The 27,444-nt window shown below is 35.7% G+C and overlaps 1 protein-coding gene across 5 annotated transcripts in view; it reads left to right on the top strand.

The window, feature by feature from the left end:
* Nucleotides 1–27,444, top strand: part of agbl1 (AGBL carboxypeptidase 1) — a 268,981-nt gene that overhangs the window by 21,295 nt on the left and 220,242 nt on the right. For 3 of the 5 annotated variants that reach the window (XM_055192774.2, XM_055192771.2, XM_055192772.2), the window contains exon 2: nucleotides 20,444–20,511. The exons of 1 other annotated variant lie outside the window; for it this stretch is intronic. In XM_055192774.2, coding sequence (XP_055048749.1) covers nucleotides 20,461–20,511 — 51 coding nt within the window. In that variant the 5' untranslated portion in view covers nucleotides 20,444–20,460. Of the gene's footprint in view, nucleotides 1–9,800; nucleotides 9,820–20,443; nucleotides 20,512–27,444 lie in introns of those variants that run through there. One more of the 5 variants, XM_055192776.2, reaches the window with a different exon arrangement.

A 27,444-nucleotide genomic window follows, 5' to 3' on the forward strand; every position in this document is an offset into this window, starting at 1 on the left:
CACTCACTCAACCAACGATTGATATAGCCCGTAAGCAGTCACCTGGAGCAATACGACACAAGTTCTTATTTCTATAGAGGAGACAGGAATAAAAAGGACCTCGCTTGTAAAAGTGTCAGTGAGGACTTTGGGCAACCTGATAAATTGTAATACACACTTCACTTTTGAGTCACGTGACGTTTATCGACCCGTCTGTTTATTTTCCCCCAATAGTAAGGTTACCAAATACAAACTGGTAATTCTCTTGATAAATGCACAATCAACATCAGTCATCTTGCAAACAGACAACCGCATAGCACTTGCCCCTCCCACAAGAAGCGGATTTTGCCTCTGACGCGCGTCAAATGCTTACTTTTTCCGCGCGTCTACTCCGCGGAAAAAGCATTCAAACTGTTCAAGCGGCAAACTAGGCGCGGTAGACACGATTTTGACCCTTAAAACGCGTTTTGTGTAAACTCAGCATAACAAGAGCTATTTAATATGCACGCCCGGTGTGTGATACCTGCGAGTTGTCCTACATGTGACGCAACGCGATGCAGCGCTTCTCGTCTGGTGTGCACCCCCCTTAAGCTTTAAGACGCAGTCCATATACAGAATGTTCTCTTGTGTTTCATTGTAATACAAACTGTTGGTTATGCCCGTGTTGCTTAATCATTTCAACAGTATTGTCAATAAAGATCTGTGTAATTTTAGCAGTACTGTATTCCTTGAGGCCTTTAAATATTTGTTCATTCTGCCGTGCCATTAGAGGCTTTAAGAAGATTAAGGTGAAACCCCATGGGGCTTTGGTGAAGCTAAACACTGCCACAGGACTTTATCTTCAGGGTCGTACTGATATTATTATTAATAGTAAATTATTCACAGATCCAAAATTGTCCCTACACGTTGTTTGCGCAGAATGTCTTCTGGTTATGATTAACGTAGTCCCAGATAACCACGACCCATGAACACTTTTATAATCACCTACCAAAATGTAACGTGATAATCGTCTCTAATTGAGTTTTTACCTGCTGAGAAGGAACGTTTATTTTTGTTGTGACGGATTACCAATGTGCTAATGCCATTTTTAAGTGGACACGATTAGCCTGGTGACTTGGCCAGAACAAATGTGAAGTGCTTTTTTATTTTTTGACGCAGGTTTCTAGTTTCCCCCTTAAGATTTGTGGATTAAACTTTGCCATGTACACCTGACCTATGAGCAGCTCTTTTTAATTACAGTAGCTGCTGTCCCTTGAATAGAGATAGACTGGATTTGTTTGTTCCTAAATTTGATACACCAGATACTGTTTACTATTACTATCTGTTTTATCATTACTATTTTGTTTTAAAATTTTATTAGTTTGTCTTGATTTCATCACCTGTTACAAAGCAATCTAAAGCCCAGAGTATAGTCAGAATTTTTAACTGTATGCGAACATACGCGCACAGTCGAATGCATAGCCTTACAAAGTATAGTTTATTTGAATCGTACATGTACACAGTCACACAACAAAATGCAATGCATCTCCTGGGCTACATACTACAATCTTCTGTAGGCGCATTACCCTAGAGCTACAAAAGTTAGCAACACTGAGCGACACGCACTCGCTTAATGGGCGTTCCTGGGCATGCCTACTCCTGATTGCTTGGCAACAGTAAAGCGGTATCAAAGGTCAGTTCCGAGGTATTGTTAAGTTACAAGAACGATGTTTTTGGATTTAAAAGTATTTATTTCTTGATAAAAGTAACAAAATATATGAGATAAAAAACAAACTTATCAGATATATGCAGAAATACGCATTTTCTGCCATCTTGAATTATTTTCTTTGACTCGAGTCACTGACCTACGTCACACTGCTTCTTCACTCCGATTGGCAGTCGCTTTGTCGCATCGCTCAGCATTTGCCTAAAATAGCCTTCTTGTCTATTTTGGCCCCACCTTGCTCGGCACAGCGGCGAGCTCGTCGCTTGTCGCTGGCAAACGGCCACTCCTGTTGAAAATGAATGGTAGCCTGTCGCTCTGTCTCTTGTAGCTAATGTGACTCTAGGGTTACTTGTACAAGATACGTGGGGTTTCCACAATCCGGCGGTGAGCATACAGTTCGCACACACTTTTATGCAGGGTTTACACCAGACATGGTAGCAAGCGCGAGCGATTAACATTTTAAGTCAATGCAAAGACGCGATTAGGCATCCTGCGGAGATTGAGTGTTGCCACGGGAAATGTGCGAATTGAAAAATCTGAACTTCGGCAGATTTCCGCACCATGTTAACCAATCATGACCTTGCTATAGTTGTGACGTGATAACAGGAAGCGAGCGGAGTCTCAGCGGATTCGCAGAAGTAAACTCAACGAGTAAAAGTAAACTAAACTGAAACGAGTAAACTCAAATGTTCAAGCGTCCAACTACGCGTAAATAGCATTTTTGACGCCTCTACCGCGGCTGGTGTGAATGCACCATTACGATGACAAAGATCGCACACTCACGTACTCGTAAAAAATGGACCATACTTTGTCCTTAGAGCATGCAATCCGTGACTTGTGTCTCTCTATCGCCATCTTTGTTTGAAAAATAACATAAGTTAAATGCATTTTGTAGATAATTTTTGGGTTATTGTTTTTTCTTTGCATTGGTTGAATAAAGTGAAACTGACATCTCACAGTTTCCTGACAGCTAAAATAATAAATCATTATAAGAAACTTAACTGGATTTTGTTTATTTTTTTACTGTACAAATTTACGGATAGCAGATTCGTTAGGAAACTTATTTTTACCGTACAAATTTAAGGATAGCACATTCGTTAAGAAACTTAACTGGATTTTGTTGATTTTTTATCGTACAAATTTACGGATAGCAGATTCGTTAAGAAACTTAACTGGATTTTGTTTATTTTTTACCGTACAAATTTACGGATAGCACATTCGTTAAGAAACTTAACTGGATTTTGTTTATTTTTTACCGTACAAATTTACGGATAGCAGATTCGTTAAGAAACTTAACTGGATTTTGTTTATTTGTTACCGTACAAATTTACGGATAGCAGATTCGTTAAAAAACGTAACTGGATTTTGTTTATTTTTTACCGTACAAATTTACGGATAGCAGATTCGTTAAGAAACTTAACTGGATTTTGTTTATTTTTTACCGTACAAATTTACGGATAGCAGATTCGTTAAGAAAACTTAACTGGATTTTGTTTATTTTTTACCGTACAAATTTACGGATAGCAGATTCGTTAAGAAACTTAACTGGATTTTGTTTATTTGGTACTGTACAAATTTACGGATAGCAGATTCGTTAAGAAACTTAACTGGATTTTGTTTATTTGTTACCGTACAAATTTACGGATAGCAGATTCGTTAAGAAACTTAACTGGATTTTGTTTATTTGTTACCGTACAAATTTACGGATAGCAGATTCGTTAAGAAACTTAACTGGATTTTGTTTATTTTTTACCGTACAAATTTACGGATAGCAGATTCGTTAAGAAACTTAACTGGATTTTGTTTATTTGTTACCGTACAAATTTACGGATAGCAGATTCGTTAAAAAACGTAACTGGATTTTGATTATTTTTTACCGTAAAATTTGCAGATAGCAGATTGTTGATTTATTTAGTCCAGTAAAAAAGGTCATGTTCTTCAAGGCAAGTTTGCAGGTTTTGGTAAGTTCATGCCCAGGAAAACAAACCTATTTACAAAGTCTACCATTTAAAAGCATTGCAGGTTTAAACAATAGGACTCTTTAGTCGTGTAAATGTGGTTTTAAAGAGAAAAAACATGTACAGGCATATTTTATAAGACCTTAAACTGAGGGCATTATAGGGTTAAACTGGATTGTGCTCAAGATTTTCAGAAATGGCATGTTAAAATTAAGTTACCAAACCTTGACAACCTTCCCACCGTGTTGCGACTCTCTTTGGAACCTAAGTTGGAAGTGTTTCCTTTCAGGTCATAATTCTTTTGATGATTAGCAAGATAACTTTTGCCAAGTTGTTTTATGATGTTTTGTTATTGAATGATGAGGAGGTTGGTTGAAGTTGTAACTTTAAGTGACTTTAAGTAGCCAGTGGCTTGACGTCTCTGGCATCTGGCTGTATTGCTCACTTAGTCTCCTGAGACCTATTGCCAAGGAGCCAAAGAAGCTTTTATAGAATGAACATGGTGGTATGGCACAAGCCGTGCGGAGTGCAGAGGACCTTAAAAGTTTCTAAAAATGACTTGGCAGAGCGAACCATGCAATCATGGTAATGGCATTATGGTAGGCTAAGGTTAATGACACCATACTTTAATCTACAGTACAGACTCATTAGTAACTGGCCCTGTTAATTAAGTAGGCCTACTTTTATTTTTTTTATGCATCTGGCAGATACTTTTATCCAAAGCGACAGTGCTTTTCAAGGTTTATGCTTTTTGTTACTATGCGTGTTTATCAGTATGTTTGCTTTTTGGGATCAAACCCATGGCCTTTTGCATTGCTAACACATTGATGTACCAATTGCGCTACATAAACAAGTACAATTGACCATGCTGCGGTTAGGGTTTAAAACAAAAAATATTACACTTTTATAGTAAGATTTGTAATAATTATGTACAAAACTACTTGTTTTTTATGTATTACACTGTAGATTACACTTCTTTCATTTAGACGCATGCTATTTTACAGGTAGATGTGACTGGTGCTAAGCAATGAAGTTTGTTACCTAGGGAACAGTCAGTCTGGAAAAGAGACTAAAACTTTTTTCCATAATTGCTGCACGTTATGTTCTTTGCTTTGAATCTGAGCTGTTTTTGAGCTTTTTGGTTAACATATCTATTACGGTGCACCAAAAGCGATGCGAATGTGCATCGTGTTGCTCGCATGATTACTCATGAGATTACTTGTTTTTTATGCATCACTTGCGCAAATGAAAACAACAGTCTCCTCCATTTTCTGATACAACCAATCACGTCAATCCAGATTATTCCATACCATGCGAAAAAAAAATGAATGTCTTACTATTTTTGTCTAGTTTTGCAGTAAAAATATCTAAGAATTCTTATATTAAGATGCATTAACTTGATAAGCAAAGTGGCTTAAGATATTAAGTCTTTTTACTGAGGTAAATTATGAAATTTAAGAGGTAAAGGCTTAAAACAAATAAAAATATAACTTAAAGTGAGTTTATTGAATTAAGTTAGAATAAGTAATTTTTTCTTATCCCACTGGCAGATATTTTTACGTGTTTTAGGTATAAACCTCTTGATTTTCATCATTTATGTCAATAAACAAGACTTTATATCTTAATCCACTTTGCTTTTAAAGTAAATTTATCTTAATTTAAGACATATATTTTTGGCAGTGTAAGCTTTTCGCTGTTTGGCTTGCGCGTTATGCAAATTTCACACTCGAGTTAAAATATTTCAGCTTGCATGGAAGATGCAATTAAGGCGAGTATCGCCATCATGTCACCCAATTGACTTTGTACCACTCACGCAAATAGTTAAATTCATGTTTGGTGTGCACACACCATTAATGTGTCTAAATTTGAACCATTGGTTCAAACAAATCAATTTAGCCAATGATTGTCAGGTTTACTGCAGTCCATATGAAACACACTGCATCTTTTATATCAAACACAAGTTAAGCAGTAGTTTTTGTAGCTCACTTGGTAGAGCATTGCGTTTCCAGCACCAAAGAATGTGGGTTCGATTTCCCAGGACCACACATACAGTACTGAATAAAATGTGTGCGATTTACGCACTGTACATCTTTTAATTAAGGCTGCCAAATGCACTAATGTATCTGCACTGTAAAAAAATATGTGCTGGTTCAACTTAAAAAAGTAAGTTACCTGGTTGCCTTCAAATTTTGAAACACATTATCTTCCACATACCGTAGCTCCGAATTTCACTCTCTTCCTGAAACGCATGGATTTTGAAAAGCTACATCACCAATCCCAGAAAGTAAACTGTTGCCTACAATCCGTGTTTTTTTTTGTATTCCAAGAAAAGAGATTTATGTTGGAGATGAAGGGCCCTATGTTAATGATCTAAGCGCATCGTTTAAAGCGCAGAGCGCAACGTCTAAATGGGCGTGTCCGAATCCACTTTTGCTAGTTTAACGACTGGAAAAAGGGTTTGTGCGCCAAGCGCATGGTCGAAAAGGGTTGGTCCTTTTTTTTTAATGAGGAATGGGAGTATTTTGGGCGTAACGTGCAATAAACCAATGAGAGTCTCAGCTCTCATCCCCTTTAAAAGCCAGTTGCACTGGCGCTATGTCTAATCCCTATTGACGGACTTTGTAAACTGAAAAACTAAGCGGAGGAAGAAGATCCCCAGTTTAAGATTAATGTTAAATAATTGTGTTGTTTTTCACTTGTATTGAAATTGTTATTTTTTTATTAAACCTTTAAAACCCGTTTTCTTTAAGTCATGGAAGTAAAAAAGCAGGCTTTTAATTGCTTTAAATGGCTATCCAATATCATCAAAAATAATTTACAAGTATGTAAGAAAAGGTTTGTACTGTAAAAATACTTTATTTGTAACAAACAAGAGATAAAGAATTTACAAACTGCTCTCCGCACCTTTCAGCACTTGGACAGCATCAGTTTTTTTAAGCATTACTTAAAAATGTTTCTCATCTCTCTATATCCGCAGGTACAGAGTCATCATATACAATAAATCCATGAGGTAGCATTTAAAAACATTTAAAAACAGATGCATTTGTTTAAAGCAAAGCATTTATTTACTTATCAGGCTGCAGGTGAAAGCAGCTCTTTGTGCCTTTTAACGTCTCATAATCAGTCCTCATTTATGTCCAAGAGACTCAATAATAATCTTTTACATTCAATCCTTTAATCTTTCATATTTAAAAGCGTTTTTGTGCTGCTGCGCATTTATGTATGTGATAAGCAAACCCGCGTTGTCGTTCTATTTATAGGCTTATATTACTAAAGCGCTCTTTAAATAACAAAAAAATATTGCGTCTATTTTAGTTCCCTTAAAATAGCAATGCCCAAACACAATGCACCTGAACACACCTCGTTTTCACATCAGAACGCCCATGTGCACAAAAATGGGTGCAAATGAATTTGCTATTTAAACAACGTGGCGCTAAACGTGAAAATGAAAATTGCGCAGGGTGGAAACTAGCAAAAGACACTTGCGTCGCACATTGCGCTGCATTGCGCCGGGTGTAAGATAGAGCTCGATAACTCACTTCATCATTTACTTTGGGGTTTGTACCTTCTGCAAATTGTTAACATGTACTAAACACACTTACACACCAAAGGAAATGTAAAAACTTGAATGGGACAATAGGTGCTCTTTAAAAAAATATTAGTTAACTAAAATAGAGATAAAAAGTTGAGTTAATTCAAAATTGCCTTTTTTTACAGTGTGTAAATGTATTTTTTTGTTCTTTATAGTTTTGTGAATTCAATGTACTGTTGGACTAAGACTGTCCTGTTTCAATAGGAGATTTTATGGGCACTGGAAACAATTGCTTCGTCAAACCATTTCACTGCATTTTTAGTGCAACTCTCACCTTTGACTTTTCCCAAAGTTGAACTATAAAAGTACATGAGATGTGTTCTAATTTTTCCCATATCACACTTTAATGTCTCCCAATAGGAGCCAATGGTAGGTGTACTTACGTTATTTAATAGGGGAAGATTATGGTAATTTTCAGCCTAAATATGCTCTTAACGCTTATATGCCCTAATAAGGGGGCTGTAAAATGCAATTTAATTACAGTTTTACTCTATGTCCAACCTCCTCATTGTTACTCCTTTCAAACCCTATATTCTTCTGCTAGACACTGTCAATGTAATGTAAATCTTTCTCCATTCGTCTGAACATAAGGTGTAATTTTAAAAAAGAGGTTTTAATCGGACTAATTACACTTCTGGGTAAAAAAACAGGTTTAAGGTGCAAAATGGGGAGGTCAGATAAAATGCAAGAAGGATTATAGCATAAGAAGCTAATGTAGTTTAGATCTGTGATGAGTGATCTGAGAGTAAACAATATACTTGAGTTTCATTTGGAAAACGTATGCGAGGTCTCCTTGACTCCCGACTGCAGGTTTTTCCATGGCGCAGATGGGTGATGTGGTTACCTGTTTTGGTGAGGTGTTGCCATAATAAAGTTATATCTGGTATAAGCAGCTGCCACTTTCTCCCAGCAGGTGCGTTTCTGAGCCAGCCGGCCTTTGGCATACAGGGTCAAAGGTGAAACGTGGATGTGTTTCACATTTACAACCTGCTGATGACAATGGAATTCAACTCACACATTTATTCATTTCTTTCCAACCCGTCGGAGAGATGTACTAAACAAGGGCTGGGCATTGCAACCAATCTGGTGTTCGTGATTCTTTTGTATATGGTTTTGATTCGATTTTGATGCAGACCAATAACAATTAGTTATCAATATTGCATTAAAGAGCACGTATTTTCCAATTCACGATTTTACACATCCTTTGGTGTTTAAGTGTGTGTAAGTACATGTTAACAATATGCAAAGGTACAAAAGTAAACGATGACGCGAGTTATCGTCTCCAACTTAAATCTCTTTTCTTGGACTACAACAAACACGCAGATTGAAGGCAACAGTTTACTTCCTTAGCCTGTTGACGTGGACACAACGGTCACTATCATAATTTCGCCCGCTTCTAATGCTGCGTTCCAGGCAACCTGTAACCCGTAACTCACAACTTCAAAACCACGACTCACGACTCTGAACTGGGAGTACATCGATCTAGTACGAGTTCACGGGTGGGAAGTCACGGGTTTGACTGCCGTTCCAATGCACTTTCACCGGTAGAAGGTTGTAAAAACACGAGTTACAGGCTGCCTGGAACGCATAGGGTCGTGAGTCGTGGTTTTGAAGTCGTAACTCACGGGTTTAAAAACCTGCCTGGAACGCAGCATAACTGTAAGTAATCTTTGTTTTTATATTTAAAGAATTTACATGGCTAAACCATGACTCAAACACAAGTTTTGTGCAGTGCAGAGTAGGGCTTGTTTTTGTCATTTATACAATTACAAATGCAGACATGTTTTTAAAGAGACGTGTAGTTTTTTAAGTACTTTATTAGTAAAATCAATGTCTTTATTCATTATGTCCTCATTGGTGTCAAATTACCTCTGGCAATGACCTATGCAAAACATCATTCTGTTTATTTTGCTATACTGACTCCTACCCTTTTTGGACTTTTTAACCATTTAATTGAATCATTTGTATTTAATATTTTAAAACTAGTTTAATTGGTTTAATTACAACCTTTAATAGATTTACATAAATTATGAGAGAATTGCCTTTTTTTTTTCGCAATTAAGGGAATTCATTCAATGATCTTGATAGGAATCCTCTGTTCAAAATACACAAATACAATTTATCACTATACATGTTTTGTATTTGTACTGATAATAAATTGTACTGAATATTTGACTGAGCCTACCTAGGAAATAAAACATAGTAAAAGTGAGTGATTTTTACATTGATTTTGCCTTAACTGTCATCCATCTCATTCTTGCAGTATATGTAACTAAGGTCTGACAGAAAATGTCGATTTATAGTTTGTTTTTTTAAGGCAACTGCATAGACAAATGTTAACAGAGATGCCCCCAAAAATCTCTCTCTCTCTCTCTCTCTCTCTCTCTCTCTCTCTCTCACACACACACACACACACACACAAACACACACACACAAACGGTAGCTCATTTCACTCAGAGAAGAGGTTTATCTTTTCTCCATCTGTTTGCTTCAGCTCAGTGACTCCTAATTTATCATTCTGCTCAGAAGTGAATGGCTGGAATCCTGGGATATCGGTGCTGCAAACTGAATATCAACTTTTTATGGTATGATTTGTTGTGTAGTGTAATGAAGTCTATTGCTTGTCTATTTTAAGAAACCATATGCAGTTACATGCATTAATATTCCACCTTTGATCCCACAGTCCTGGAATTTTACGGAGTTGATTTATGTTATCAGTGAGAGCGTTGATTTTTTCATAAATCGTCTGTAGATAATTTATGATTGACACAGTATCTATATATCTGTCTGTCTATCTATCTATCTATCTGGATGAACCTGCATGTCCTTTATTTAGCCTTTAAATTTCCCTGTGTGTATGTCGACAACCTTTGGCGCGGCCTTTTGTGCTCCCAGTGGCTCTGCACAAGTTACACTAAGCGCCTGTGAACTTCATCGTGCCCTTTGAATCGGAGTAAAAATGAACTGATAATCCTAACAACATTCGGGTTTGTCTGCATGACAGAGAGGTCAAGCAGAGCCACCCTGAGGCCTTACCGAGACCCGCATGTGCATCGGCTTTCTAAAAGGCGCTTGGATTTACTGAGTTTAAGCTTGATAAAAAATGGTTGTGATAAAGGTATGATATCGAAATAGACAACTGGGGTCTTATTATCAGACGTCTTGTGTGTTATGGAGGACCCACTTATATAGCTGCATTTACATGATATATGATATGAATGATAAAGTGATGTTTCATATCGGTGGGAGCCAGTGGCAGACATGCTTGTTTCTCATCTTAAGCCCGCTACTCATTAGCCCAGTCAAACATGAAGGTCAAAAATGCTTTTAAATAGAGCTCACACTCAAGGGAAATGTCGAAAAATGCGCAGCGGGGTGAGATGTGCGTAAAGTACATCTTGTATTGACTTTTAATTAGTTTATGGTCTTTTGTGCTTAATGTTTGAGAGCCAAATGATCCTGCCTCTTAATTGATCTTCTCATTACATCTTCTCATCAAAATACCTAGATGTTTGTCAGATTTAGTAACCTTATAAGCAACAGACTGATGTTACTGATATATTTATATTTGTGTGCAGAGTTGTTGTTGTCTTACATTTAAGTTATGGGTGGCAAATATTTGAGGAACCGTGATAATGACTCAATAGTCAAGTCTTTTGAGGTGTTGTCATTTTGGTATTTTAGTCGTGTGTTCTTTTGGCTCAGTTGGTGGAGCATTGGGTTATGGGTTTGATTTCAGGTAACACACATACCGATAAAATGTATAGGTTGTGTACACACAAAGTTTGTGCCTTATAAAACAAATCACGATTTACTGTAGCAACATAAATAAAGCGATTGATTTCAGCATGAACTTTATATGTATTGTAGTACTTGCCTGGCGATATTCTCAATACTCCGATACAAGCATATTTACTGCAAAAAAGAAATTTCTTTGGACAAAAATATATTTTAAATATATGCTAAATACATTTTGTAGAAAGTAAAGCTTAATTAAAGGCGGAGTCCATGATGTTTGAAAGCCAATGTTTATATTTGAAATCACCTAAACAAACACGCCCCTACCCCAATAAAATCTGGACCTTCTGTTGATAGACCCGCCCCACACATACGCAACCCGGGATTTGATTTGATTGGCTATAAGTGTGTTTTGGTAGTCGGCCCGTCTCCTTTTCCAACGCGTTTTTCAAACATCGTGGACTCCGCCTTTAAGTATATTTTTGAATTTGAAAATATATGTAGTTTTAACCTTAAAATATATTTTTAATGGCCAAAATATAAAAGTTTGTATAAAATGTATTAAGTATAAATATAAAAAGTATACATTTCAACTATAAAATTTTAAGTATATTTTTGTAGTAAGAATATATTTAATTTTAATCTTTTCAAACCTGTTATGTTTACAGGTTTGTAACATACAAAGTTTTTCTTCCAATGCAAGGGGGATATAAATGCTTTAAAATATATTTATTTTTAAAATATATTTCAAAATTTAAAATAATGGCAAAAAATATATTAGTGAAAAAAATTATTTTTGTAAACATATTTAAAAATATATTTCAACAAATATATTTTTTGGTCTTTTTGTATGTTTTGAAATATATTCAAAATTATATTTAAAAATCTTTAAAATATTTCTGTATGGGAATACTTTCCTTATTTATTTATTTTTGCCTTTAGGCTTTACTTTAAGGGCAACTGGCAAAACTGTCAGGACCGCAACCTTCTAATATTATTACTGGCTAAATATAAAAGTTTGTATAAAATGTATATAAATATAAAAAGTATACATAAAATATAAAATTATAAGTAAGTACATTTTTGTAGTTAAAAATATATTTCATTTTTATCTTTTCAAACCTGTTATGTTTACAGGTTTGTAACATACAGTTTTCTTTCAATGCAACGGGAATATAAATGCTTTAAAAAATATTTAAAAATTTACAAAAATCGGACAAAAAAGATATTATTGAAGAAAAAATATTTTTTGTAAACATATTTCAAAATATATTTCAGCACATATATTTTTGAGTCTTTTTTGTATATTTTGAAATATATTTAAAATTATATTTGAAAATAGTAATGCAATGGGAATGCTTTCTTACTTTTTTATTTTTTGCTATTTTTTAATCATTTATTTATGACAAGTCACGACCGCAACCTTCTTATATTTTTACTGGCTAAATATAAAAGTTTGTATAAAATGTATAAAGTATAAGTATAAAAAGTATACTTATGTATCACATATAAAATTATAAGTATATTTTTGTAGTTAAAAAATATTTCATTTTAATATTTTCAAACCTGTTATGTTTACAAGTTTTTCTTTCAATGCAGCCGGAAAATAAATGCTTTTCAAGTATGATTTTAAAAAATATATTTCAAAATATACAAAAATGGCCAAAAAATATATTATTGAAAAAAATGTTTTGTAAATTTTTGTAAACAAATTTAAAAATATATTCCAGCACATATATAAAAATATAAAAAAATATATATTTAAAAATATAAAATGTTTTGCTATATGGGAATAATTTCCTTATTTATTTATTTTTTGCTATTTTTACTCATTTATTTATGACAAGCCACTGGATTGGCGGGCAAAAACAGAATCTGGTTTACTTTAAGTGAAATTGACAAAACTGTCATGACTGCAACCTTTTTAAACATGATGCAAATCAGAGTGCGGGAATGTTCATGTGAAACTATGATGATGATAATAATAATAATGGCATAATAATAATTAATTGTAATTTTAATCTAATTGTAATATTTGGAGCATCAAAGTTTGATTTCAATCATTGATTTTACATTGATTTTAGTCTTTGACATGACCTTACTCAGATTTTCACTGAATTTTCTTTACATTATTTAGAATGATTTTATGTAGAAATCAGTAAATAAACGACTAGCTTGGTTTTCACAGCCTGGGTCACATATGTCTTCAATCAATACACCAAGACTGTTCAAATGTCTTTCAGCTATTTTAACACAATTGGTGATCTCTGCATACCGAAGAAAGACACTACCCCCAATGGGCTTGACTATCATGTACACCGCACTAAAATTAAAACCTTGATCATGCATGCAATTAGTAAGAGCTAGTAATTCTTATTTTAGCCTGGGAACAAGTGGAAAGAGTGGAAACGCACTGAAATCTGAACTTGCGAAATACATATCAAGTCGGATAATGACCCGCGGGGTCGTTCAGAACAGGGCGAAGGTGAAGACAGATGCTGCGGCAGGCCAGGGGCTGTGGTTAGCACGCCCTGCGTCAGCTCATCTGTGACCCGGGAACGAGTCAAGGTCCCTTCTTAGTATTAGGGCTTCAATCCGACACCAAAGACACAGAAGCGGATCAGCTGTGTTCATTTAACTTTTGATGATGACAGTCAATCTGGTGCAACACCCTGTTTATCCGTTTTAAAAATAAGTGTTAAATAGTGCTTGAACTTTATATTTATTAGGACTGATGACTTTATTATGACCCTGTGATGGAGTGGTCACATGTAATGTTCTGGTGCTCACTATTTTTGCAGTTCAGAAGGTCATGGGTTCGAACCCACATGCACTGTAAGTCGCTTTAGATAAAAGCATCTGCCAAATGCATAAATGTTCGGTCCTGCTAGTAGTGCTAAAAATCACTTTAAGTGGTGTTTTGGATGAACAGTTTCTTCAAACTCATTTCAGTTTTAGCTCATTTATCACCGCGTCAGTGCCTTATCAGCATAAATCATAGCTTGAGTGCAGAGTTTATTGGATTTTAGCAAAAAACGGTAATGAAGTACTAGTACATATGGCTTACGTCCCATCTGCAAAGATTAATCAGCTTTTCTGTATTCCGACAGCTGTCCTTTTAACACAAACAAAATTACCAAGTCTATAAATGCGGGACTTTGCCAGCGAATCAGCTAATGATGCACATAAGCCTTCATCATCTGCTGATAATAAACATATAGTGCAAAATAGGTGGATGGCGGACGGCAAATGGATAAGGGTGACAGGTGCCGTGTCCTTGATTTTGCTGTTGTTGTACAAATGTTCTCAAGCACCAATGCCCTCTTCAGTCAGCTCTTTTCCAGTCTTAAGTTGTGGATTGGCAGTTCTGCCTGTGCAGAACGTTTAACCTCGCTTTGATTTCGGAGTCAACATCTTGATCTCATCAGTTACACCAGGGCTGTCATCAGCCGGGATTCACCCCTCTACTGATGTTCCGTCTTTGAAAACAGCAGTAAAAATAGCTGTGTAACTGTGTACACAATATGCTCGCTTAGGCCTGATATGACATTTAGGGACATCCTACACACTCTCTGAAAAAAAGGTAGAAGAAAGTACAAAAGTTGGCAACGGGGTGGTACCTTTTTCAAAAGTACACTTTACATATTTGTAGCAAAATTAGGACCTTTTTAAAAGTCCCAGTGACAATTTTTTCAGTGCCTTTTTCTGAGAGGTCACATATCGTTTAAAAGTTTTGAGTTACTATTTGATTACTTTTCTCACATTATAGATTTATAGTAAAGTCATCAAAACTATGACATAACACAAATGTAATTTTGGGAATTATTCCTTGACTAAAAAATACCAAATTAATCAAAACTTTAAAAAGGTTTTATTTTAGTATGTTTGAAGTAGTAAAAAATAAAGTTTTTTCCATAAATAAATAAACATTTGCCCAATTATTTTTTCAAGCCTTTAGCTTAAAAGGTTTTTAAGATCATGAAAAAACATGCCAGTCAAGTGACCCTGAACTTTTGAACGATATTCAGGGCAGGGGTCATGGGATTTCAACAGGTCTATTCCAGAAATTGAACGTCAGGAAATGTTATATAGTCATGGAATATCAGCGATTTTTGTTAGTTGCTTTAAATTTTAGTTTCTATTTATCAAAATGTAACTTTTCTATATTAATTTTTTATTGCATTGAGCTCGTTTACACCAATAATGCGATTATAATGGGATTTTGGCAATATTGCGATTATACCTTACCTCATGTAAACGCAATAATTTGATAAAAATAATCCGATTAAGCTCATAATCGCAGTAAGTATAATCGCATTAGAAGAGGTGGGGTACGCCGTTTATAATCGCAGTATGCGTCCATGTAAACGCTTTAATCGCATTTATACCGCACTAACTGAAGTGCGCGTGTGTTTTAGTCACGCACCTTAACCACAAATTCGTTTTAAACTTGACATTAGGAAGTTTTACATGAACTCTCGCTGTCAGCGGTCTGCCTTCATTCAGAAACGGCTCAAATAACACGACAGCAGTGTATAAAACCTTTAAGGGACATTATAACGATAATTATAACGATAAATATATTAATGACCACATCATAATGATAACTTAATGCTAATTCGCTCAACGAGCACGGCATTACCTAATATTGGATATTTCTTGTAATAAAAACTTTTTTGCAATTGTTTAAATGTCACTGATGCTGTTCTTGTTGCATTTACAGAGCGGGAAACCAGCAGATGTCCTCAACTCGCTGCGTTTCGCGTAACTAAACAATGAATGTAGTAGTTTGTTTAATAATATCTTACCTTTTGGCGAAGTCAGTGTAGTAGAAAAATTTAACAGCAACTGCATCAGCGCTGGATACCTGAGGTAATTTTATGTTATAAACCTCAGCAATAAATGAGCTTTCTACTGCATTTTAAGTGCGCGTGCACTTCAAGTTCAAATAGATTTGATTGGCTGTCAATGGTTTATCGTTCATCATGTGCCAAAATCGCTATCGTTATAGTTGTCGTGTGAACTCTGCTATTATTTTTAATATAAAACGATTTTTAAAACCATATTTTTATATTGTTTTAATGTGAACGGCCTCTACAGGCACTTATTTCTATCTTCATCACGGCACCGGATAATGAAATACATCCATAACAACGTGTTTGTCATTTAACGTAAGTAAATTAAACAGTGGACCATATATGTGAGTTCATCATTTGTGCTCTGCTTTGGGCTATGTGTGAATAATCCGAAAATAAAAACTGCATGTAAACCGGAGTGAAGAGGTTAGCTCCAGTCATGTAAACATCTTACTGCGATTAAGACCTTACTCGCATTATTAGAAATAATCGCGTGTAAACGAGCTGATTGTTTCACACGTTTTGCATATTAGGGGAGTTTGTGTGACACCGGTTTCCACGTCAAAAAGCCTTATGGATTATTGCAAAAAAAAGTTTAACAAAAGTTTATGAAACTTGCATGTTTTGTACAACAAGATAATCTTAACAGCCGAACACAACTTTTATGAATTTTGAAGACTAAATGCGTTTAAGAGACATAAAAGGCTAAAGGGAACTACACAGTCTCTTAAAATCAACATCACCACTACCAAGCTTCCAACAGCTCTTTCAAACTTTATTAAACCCATTTTAATAGTTCCCTAGGAAATATTCTGTGGATAAATCGTTGTTGGGAATTGTACCCATGTTGTTTTTAAGATTTTTTTTTGCGTGATGATGTAAAGTCCCCAACAAAGTCTGTAGTCCCAAAACCCCATTCAAAAAACCTGTTGACTTCGGGATGATAGAATTGGAAGTGCTAAAATGCTAAATCGCATCAGTGTTTTGCCTACAAAAAAAAATCACTTGAGTCAAATGCAATGCAGTCAGCTGTGCATGTTAACTAATGCAAGCATGCCATGAATCCGCATTTCAAGATGTTTTTCTGTTTATTTTAGGTTATGGAAATTTACCTTTTTGCTTAGTCTGGGAAAAGTCAGGGAATTTGACATTTGGCTAAAAGTGGGAACCCTGGATATTGTGATGGCATAATCTACACATTGTTGGAAAAGTGGACAAAAACGGTCCCTAGCTGCATGTCTCTGGGGTGGTACCCTTTCAAAAAGTACAGCTTTGCACCTTTAGTTCAAATTAGTACATTTTAAAGGAGTGCATATTAATACATCAAAAGGACATATTGATACCAAATATATACACTTAATACATGGTACATTTTAGGGCCTTTAAAGGGTACCGCCCTATAGTGACAGCTTGGGACTATTTTGACCATTATTTCTGGTAAATGGAATGGACTGCATTTATATAGCGCTTTTAACAGACCCATGGCCATCCAAAGCACTTTACAAGTTGCCTCACATTCACCCATTCATTTACTCACTCATTCATACACCAACGTCTGGAGCAGCTGGGGTTAGGTGTCTTGCTCAAGGACTCCTCGACACTTGGTCAGGTGGATCCGGGATTGAACCACCAACCTTCCGGTTTATAGACAACCTACATGAACCACTGAGTCACTGCCGCCCATTCCTGAAAGTGCAGACATGATTTACTGCTGTATCTTATTGAGATAACAGTAAAGTCTGAGGGACGGTGTTGTGCAAGAGCACTAGGAAATATCAAGTGTAAATCTGTAGATACCTGTAAATAGCTACTTCATTCCCACGGCCAGTCTTAAAGGGCTTTGAGTGCTTAGTGTGTGTGTGTGTCTTGGCATCGATTTCACACACTGTCCTTTACACACTGCTTTCTGCCACCTGTGGCTGTGCCAAAAAGCTGTCAATCATAAGCTTTGGGAAATATAAGTGAAGCCTTAAGAATTGCTTGGCTCAGTTTTGACCGCGTCAGCATTTTGCTTGATCAAGCACTAAATATGCCAATTGATGTGTAGCATAACCTTTAAAAGAAAGCTGGTGTAGGTTAACAGACACAAAACTACTAATAAAAAACAATCCGCAAACATTTAAAGAGCAACTATTGTCCAATTCATGATTTTCTTTGGTGTGTAGGGGTGTATTAGTACATGTTAACGATATGCAAAAGGTACAAACCCCAAAGTAAACAATAACCCAAGTTATCGTCTCCAACGTAAATCTCTTTTCTTGGACTACAACAAACACACAGATTGTAGGATACAGTTTACCTGTGATTGGTGATGTTGACAAGACCGACATTATCGTAATTCCTGTTAGTTAAAGTTAAATCCTGTTAGCAAACATGGTAAGGATCGTCACATTTCCGGCTGACATCAGAGGTATTCAGGACAATCACAACGTACAGATTAGCTAGCCAATCAAGGAAACGGCGCATTTCAGATTGCTGAATCTTGTACAAAATTAATGAGGAAAGCAGTATATAGCTACAAAAATGTTCGGTATGTGGAAAATAATGACGGGAACACAGTGTATAATACCAAATACACAAAATAATGTAGTTTTTAGCAATGAAATAGGTGCTCTTTAATTTAAACTTTAAAGGTCCACAGTGTAGATTTGTAGCGGCATCTAGTGGTGAGATTGTGAATTGCAACCAATGTACAGCTCACCCTTTCCTTTTTAAACGCATAGTGAAGCTACGATAGCCGCCACAGGACAAACACGTCATCGTCTGAGACAACGTAGTGACAAAACTCACTCTATAGAGCAATTTGTCCATTTAGGGCTACCGTTAAAACGTTCTATGTGGATAAAAACGGCTCATTCTAAGGTAAAAAACAATACAGTTCGGTCTTTATACACCACTGATAGTATAGTTATGTATATTATATTTCATTTCTGTGAAGAAATCCTTCTATAAGTTACACAACAGGGTTTCCCGCAGCACATTTCAGTTTAGGCAGCCCGCCTAACCTTGGAATGCCCCGCTCACTTGCCCAACCCTACCACCTTAACTAACAAATTTTCTGCGGGAAACTTGGCACAATGCAAAGTGTTTTTAGTGACATTAGATTCAATTTAGTCAGTCACATTTGATTACTATCCTTTTAATGAAATGTCTTGCGTAAAACCAATAACTGATGACTACCTATAACAAGGTACTACCTAAGGCCTTGTTTTTGCTTTTGCTTCTCCGTTGTGGCCTTTTCGCACATTGCACAAGAATTTAATAATAACACCTGTGTTTTTGTGCTAAAAAATAGGTTGCTACACGTTTAGTGACTCTATATAACATTTGTATCCATGAATGTTAAATCAAACAGCTATTTTAAAGAGGACATTTCACACGACTTTTTAAAGATGTCAAATAAATCTTTGGTGTCCCCTGAGTACGTATGTAAAGTTTTAGCTCAAAATACCATATAGATAATTTATATAGCATGTTAAAATTGCCACTTTGTAGGTGTGAGCAAAGTGTCGTTTTAGGCGTGTCCTTTTAAATGCAAATGAGCTGATCTCTGCACTAAATGACTGTGTTGTGGTTGGATAGTGCCGATTAAGGTGCTGTATTATCCCTTTCTGACATCACAAGGGGAGCCAAATTTCAATTACTTATTTTTCACATACTTTCAGAGAATGGTTTACCAAAACTAAGTTACTGGGTTGATCTTTTTCACATTTTCTAAGTTGATAGAAACACTGGGGACCCAATTATAGCACTTAAACATGGAAAAAGTCAGATTTTCATTATATGTGCTCTTTAAAAAGTGCATGTGTATCTGTATTGGTGTGCATGTATTTGTGTGCATGTTTGTGTATTCGTTCCGTGTTAAGAAACACTTTGTCATCTGTTGATGACACCGGTGGCACAACATGCATCAAACAAAGCAACTGTCTACTGTAATAATATCTGAGCTTTGGGAATTGACAGGGAGAAAAACATGTATTTTTTATTACGTGTGCCCTTTCCAGAGGACCTTTGCATTGGTCAGTTGTTGCTCTTGGGTTTCTCAATGAAGTATATCAATAGTTAACTTTATTAAGAATGTTAAGAAAATAGACACAAATAACATGATATACAGTACAGTAAGAATATGTGACTGTCAATCTCATTCTGGGGTCACATATGGAGCTTTATATAGCATCTAATGTCTAAAAAGACAATGAGGCAGGTAAACAATTTCATTTTTGACTAAACAGTTTCCTTAATACCACGCCAGGCCACATTCAAACACATGCACCCTTCCCTAGTCCTTATCACACACATACGCTCCCTACTGGACGATTCCCCAGGCTCTTGAAACCCCTCCAGCCCATGTCCCCTGCTCTGTGACATGCCGGGCTTGGTTTAATCCGTGTGTCTCGTCAGTCCCTTTTAATAGGAGCCCTCATCTCAATGTCCGGGCACAAATGGAGCAGCCCGTGGGTTTATCGAAGGAGATAGAGTTTCAGCCGACAGGCTAAAGCCCTCCTGGTCTGTCTTGTTAAAGGAGCTCGGTGTCACTCTGTCTGACGTCTCTCTCTCTCCTGTTTTTCTCTCACCTCTCTTCTGTGTCTCCTCTCACCTTCTCTCCATTCTCCAGCACGATCGCGGCCCACCATGGCAGCTTCGAGCTCCAGCGGACTCGAGGTGCTACTAAACACGCTGCAGGTAAGCATGCAGTGTTTGCACTGCCGCCTGTACAGTATGCATGCATGCGTGCAGGGATATATCGGGGTCTGTTCTTGACATTTCAAGCACTGGAATGACCCACGAATGCAGGATGGTCCACTTACAATGACTGTCGGGAATGCTATTTCCATTGTGTTGAGTAAAGATTATATGACAGGCAGTGGTGTCTTTGCATCATGAAGAGTAAATGGTAAACTGTAGCTGCTGAGGTATTTGTGTACTGTACAGTGGCGTCATTGTTTATGTTATTTTGAACTGTGTTTTTTTGTTGTTTGAAATGCAAGATTGCAGGTTGTTTTGGGAAGGGAGTTTTCCAAGTTGTGCAGTAATAAAATAGTTTGCCCTATACGCGCTTTGTTGGATAATTCAAAAATGATAACTTTGTGTTGCAAAACAATGTTTGTTCCACAACCAAACTGAGGTGGGGCTTTCTGTTTTTCGACCAATGGCAGATAGGCAGGCTTTATTCTTGAAACCTCTTTAATTGGTGTTTTTGAAGATCTGTTTGGTGATGGCATGGTGCAGAACATTCTTGTTTCGGATGATAAATGTTGCACTTGTAAGTAGTGGTGTACATCAGCTGGTTACCAAAAATTAGTACAATACCATTTACATTAGAAACACTCATTGTTTGTTTTTCTCATTTCAATAGTAAGCTCATTGAACTATTGAACAACACTGTAACTGTGAGTTATGTTGTGACTAAAAACATACAAAAGGAATTTTAAATATGCAATTTTCTTCAGTGAAGCCCCCTTTTTATCAGAATTTGCAAATTTTTACACATTTTTTATCAAGTAGCTTTTTGTGGTCTTAACCTGGGATAATATTTAAACAGTATTGAAGAAATTTCATCTATGAAAGGCCCTTATTGGATGCATTATTTGGTCTAGGTTAATGTTAAGCGTCGCCGTCCCGAATACGGGACACCTAAGTTTGCATTAATATTGTTGATGTAAATTTTAATCAATCACTACAAACTATATATCGTTGGAAAGGGCTAAGCCTCCAGAATAGACATTTCAACAGTGTTTTATAAAATAAATTATGTAGGGAGAGTAATTGATTCATTTATGAAGAGAGTGTGCCTCAAAACATTTATTTTCTGCTAAATGTCACTGTCCCACCAGCAGGACGCCTACATTTAGGCCTACTTCAATGTTTGCATGTGAATTCTTATCTAATCATGACAAACTGTATATTGTTTGAAAGCTCCAAGAGTGTAGATTTAACTCAATAGGGTGGGGTGACGCTTAAAAGGTTAAAGCAAATTATTTGAATTGTTTTTTAAATATAACAGTATGCTATTTATTGAAAGAAATAATATGTTGGCACATGCATAGTTTTGTCTAAATAAGTAATATAAAACATTTAGGGGTGGTTACCCGGACAGGGCTTAAAGGTGCAGTGTGTAAATTTTAGCGGCATCTAGTGGTAAAGTTGCAAATTGCAACCACCGGCTCAGCCCAATGCCCAACCCTCGCTTTTAAAACGCATAAAGAAGCTACGATAGCCACCACCGGACAAACATTTCATTGTCGGAGACAACTTAGTAAAAAAGTTTGTTCCGTTAAGGGCTTCTGTAGAAACGTGGCACAAAATTTGTTATAAAAACATAACGGTTCATTATAAAAGGTCTTTATACACCCCTGATAATATAGTTTTGTATATTATTTTGCATTTCTTTTAAGAGATCATCCTAAAAATTACACACTGCACCTTTAAGTCTAGTCTCCGACTAATGTCCTAACTAAAAAACCATCTTATACTGACATATCTTAAAATATATCTGTACTATTGTTTTGTCTTAAGATGCACACAAGTAATGTTTTATGTTAGGTATGTTCGTCCTAATATTACCTGGCTTAATCTTCAGATACACCTTCAGATTGTAGATTTTTAAGATCAAGTTAGGTATAAAAAGTATCGTAAATGGTCATGAAATTCTAATTATTTGAGTTTAAAATATTTTATGTAACAAGAAAAAAAAAGTGACACAAGACATTAAACTAGCACAGCAATATGGGAAAATGGTTGCCTGGGAGTATGGTCAATTATTCAGATCATTATATAAAATAATTTAAATAATATAAAATAAATAAAAACGGACATTACCGATCACTCCATGTTTACCATGATCTTCTCTCTCTCTCTCTCTCTCTCTCTCTCTCTCTCTCTCTCTCTCTCTCTCTCTCTCTCTCTCTCTCGCTCTCTCTCTCTCTCTCTCTCTCTCTCTCTCTTCAAAATATTTGCACCTGAATGTTTGCTTGAAATGACTTTTGTCGGCAAGTGTGAATAAAGCGGATGTTTTAAGTTAAATATTTAAATGAAAAGTCAACTAAGTGACTAATAAAAAAGCAACTTGCCCCACCTATAATAATGTAGGATAACCTTCACTCAACTTGTTTAATAATCCACAACACAACTTAGACCTACCACATTAACGTCCTATCTAATCATATATTATGTATAAATATATTTATGTATAAATTAGTTTCCAGCCTTTAAACCAAAAAATATTTTGTAAAGAAAAGCAATTACAAAAGTCTTCCAGTTGTATAAGAGGTAGTAATGTTTGGCCATTTTGGGTTTGCTGCTTTGTCACTATTGGCGATTCAATTCGAGCACTGCTCAAGAAGCTGTTTGATAAAATGCCATGAGTAAGATTTTGAAACTACACTACACAGATGATAAAATATAACAGTTTTGATTTATTTTGGATGCTTAGTCACAACATAATTCTATGTTATGTCATAGTTTACTATTATTATGTAATAAAAAAAACCATATAAATAAAGTTTGAGTAAGTGACTCCAAACTTTTGACCTGTAGTGTGTATATAGAGTAAAATGATCCCTTGAGCCGGATTTACCTATAATAGTGACAGTGTACTTTCAAATCTATTTAAAGATTCAGTAATGCACAGATGTCTGGCTCTGATAAAGCCGGGGCGCTTCAATATGATAATTGTTTATTTAAACAACAGGTGTATCGGATCTGTAAACTTTCTTTCATTTTGTTCAACATTTGTACATAGAGTTTGCAGATCGTCACAAAACCTTATGTTGTTATTGTTAAATATTATTTCTAGCCACTTACACAACTTCATGGTGACTGATTTCACATCAGTGATTTGCATTTATCGGTTACCGCCAATGAATCGCTGAGGTCTGTCATGGTCCTGTCTTCAAGTCACAGTTTCCTGTCATGGTCCTGTCTTCAAGTCACAGTTTTAAGTCATAGTGACAGGATCATGGCAGCCCAATGTTTTGTGTGAGAGCACTGGCTTTGTTTTTTCATAGCCATGTGCTTTCTGTCTCGTCTCCTAACCCCGCCCCCTTGTTTCCTCGTTAATTATCCCATCATTGTTTGATTAATGTCACCTGTTCCCCTCTTGATTTGCTCCCCTATTTAATGCCCTTGTGTTTGCTGTCCTGTGCTCGATCGTTTCATGGAGTGTGTATTGTTCTTGTTAGTCTTAGTATCAATCTAGTCAAGTCTTGTTAGTGTTTTCTCTTGTCCAACTTAGTGTTTATAGTTTAGTCTTGCCTTGTTAGTGTTCGTGTATTATCTGTTATTGTTATTTTACCCCCTTGTGGGTTTTTGTTTTCCTGTTTTATATTAAAGTCTTCAGTGTTCATCCCATCTCAGTCTGCGCTTGGGTTCTTAGCCTGCAAACCCTGACAAGGTCTTCTGCACACGAGAGGATGAAGTAACTCTCTGACTCCTGCATGAAAATCAAGCTCATCGTGGCACAAAATTATTTAGTGTAAGCATCAAAGCGATTAATTGAGAGTGAAAGCCATATGATGAGATTTATTCCCACTGTGCCGATAGAAGTGTTGCGCGAAGCAGGCTGGGAGAGCGCAAAACCAGACATAAATTGGAAGGAGATGAGGATAGCTATGAGCTCAGTGTGTTATTAAAGAAAACTTTAAAGATTTATTTCATCTCATCAGGGAGAAAATCAAAAGTGCAGGAAAAGACTTTTGTTTCATTCAAGTATCTAATGAAGCATATACTGTAAAGTCTCACAAGTAGCTTTTCTTAGCAAAGTGTTTTGATCTATACAGTTTCCAGCTGAACTATAATTGGTCTTGTTTCTTAATGCATCTGTCATTTTTTTAATTGGAGGCCAATGTGCACTGCAAGTCTGTGTAAATATTGTGTTAGTTTGTCTACTGTGGATAATAACTTTTCCGCTGCACTGTAAACAGTAAAAGTTGGATCTACTTAAAAAATGACTTTAATTGGTAACACCTAAAAACATACATGTTTGAGTGAAAAACACTTAAAATGAAAATTTTAAGTTGAGATAACTTTTTTAATTTGTAACTTTTTAAGGTGTTACCAATTTAAGTAATTTTTAAGTTGATCTAACTCTTCACTTTTTACAGTATATAATCTTTAATTAAATGAAATAAAATATTAGAAAATATTATAATGTATTAGAATTAGAGTAATTTTTGTATTACTGTATTTGTACATTATAAACATAGACTGTAAAAAAGATGGACGACGCCCGTTCGCTCTCTTCCATTTTTCCTGTTTATTGGCACTGTCCTGTAAGCAGGACACCTGAGTTTACTTCAATATTTTTTATGTACACTGAAAAAAATGATTCATTGAATTTAATGAATTTTTTCAATTTATTTAGGCTGCATTTAAACAAAAGTTTTATATTTTATTTTACTTTACTAATCTTTTTTGTTTAAATGTAGCTTAAATAAATTGATTGCAACTACTTACCTTAAAAAAATTCATTAAATTCAATGAATCATTTTTTTCAGTGTAAATGTTAATCTATCACGACAAACTACATATTGTTGGAAAGGTCTAAGAATGTAGTTTTCATATTTAAAAACCTTTTAGCAGTAATAATAATGCAGTGAATGTAATTTATTAATTTGTGACAAGAGTATGCAGCAAACCTCACAGCAAACCAACACAAACTAAATTTTTTATAATTTAATGTATAAAATAATACTATATTGCATTATTTTTATTTATTACAATAAATTTAAACTGCTTTAACAATTTTTTCCTATTTAATATTTTAAGAAATTCACCTCCAGACACGTCCGTAAAAACGTTTAAAGTGTCTTCTTTAAATCAAGACCAAATTTAGGCTTCTAGACCAAAAAATGCCAAAAGTTATATTAATTTGAAGGTGTGCATTACCTTTCAACCCCCCACTCAAAAAGGGCTGTGCCAGGTAAAGGGTTAAAATGTACGCACATATCGTAAGTTATTGTAGAGAATAGAAATGTTTTTTTTTTTTGCTAAAAACTTTATTAAATAATTTAAGTACAGGTGTGCCAGACATTTAGTATGTTTACATCATGGTCGTAGCCAGCTATTAGGTCACAGAGGTCTGGACCTTGGTAAATTTCATATTAAAAATAAAAATGTGAAGTTTCCTGAATGAATAATTAGTTTTTCAAAATAACACATATTGACATCCGCGTATATAATTTTGGACAATATAATGTAAAATAATGGAGATTGACTCAAGCCGTTAGGGCGCGGGCCCTCAGTCATAATTCGCAGTGTTGCCAGATCCCATTATTAAAAATCCTCTTTAGATGTAGTGTTTTAGCAATTAATGAGACACTTTTGCGATTTTGCTTATTTATTTCTGAAAGACAAGGTTTGAAAAATTTTAATTATGGCCTATTATTTTTTTTCGTACTAATATCTTGCAACACTGTGTGACCAGCACCTAAACTGACTAAACTGTTATCAAATAAGTCGCATCATTCAGCACGGGTAGGTTATTGCTGACAGAATACTACATTCGGCAAGACAAAATCAGTAATCATTATGATTGTGAGTATCAACAGTATCAGAAACTAACTCGGGTACAAAGTTGTAGAACAATTGGGTTTAAATAAAATATGCAGAATATGTAAACACCCAAAGCGTAAAACAGTAAAGCTATAACAGAACATAAGCATTAAGAATTCTGTTATTTTATTCAATTTAGGAGTCAACCTTTAACCCTAGTCATAATATTTCTGTGTTGATCACAGTGCCAAAAAAATTAAATATGACCATAGGAACGTTTTTGCCATTTGATGTAAGTAACACTGAACAATAAACTGTATGTAAGTTCATCAATTGTGCTGTGCATTAGGGTACAGTATGTATTAATATCCACAATTCTTGGCAAATAACAAGAATAATGAAGATTGCATGTAAACAGGAGTGAGAAGTTTGTTGCAGTCACATAAACACTTTACTGTTATTCTGATTATTGAAAATCACATTGGTGCTCATGTAAATGTAGTGATTGCAAGACTTTGTACAGTGTACTTTCCCTCCGTAAGCTGCACATTTTAAAATGACATTTTTAGGAAAATAAGGATCATCCATGCAGCTGTTGGCTTCAGCCATCCGGCCCTAAGTCGTGAAAGAATTGACTCTTTATAATAACACAACCCGACAAGAGTAGTTAGTAATACCCACACGATTAGCCACAGCATCACCTTCCTCCAGCCGTGACTTTCATCAGTCGTGGCAATAACTTCCAAAATTCACCTTACTTGACATGGAGCTGTTGGTGCCTGAAATGGGATTCCAGCTAATTTAAATTGAGACCGACACTTGCGCTTTTGGTGTCAGAGTTGTTGTTTCCTTGTTCTTCCTCATCTCCATAATTTTGCTTTTACCCCATTTTATGGGTTTTATATCACCTCGGAGGATTTGTTTCAAGGAACGACTCTCCGCTTAAGCAGGAAGTTCAGCCAAAGCTCATTGCGTTCCTGCCACCCACAAAAAAATTAATGATGTGCGCTAAAGGGCAGTCAACGTTCCTCATTAGAGGATTAAAAAACAACAGGGAAATGTCTTTTACGTTTAAGTACTTCTTGAGTCTCTTAACCCTCATCTTTTTCCAGTACCTTTGTCCCG

Source organism: Misgurnus anguillicaudatus, chromosome 6, assembly GCF_027580225.2.
Source record: "Misgurnus anguillicaudatus chromosome 6, ASM2758022v2, whole genome shotgun sequence".
In the NCBI taxonomy this organism is placed as follows: Eukaryota; Metazoa; Chordata; class Actinopteri; order Cypriniformes; family Cobitidae; genus Misgurnus; species Misgurnus anguillicaudatus.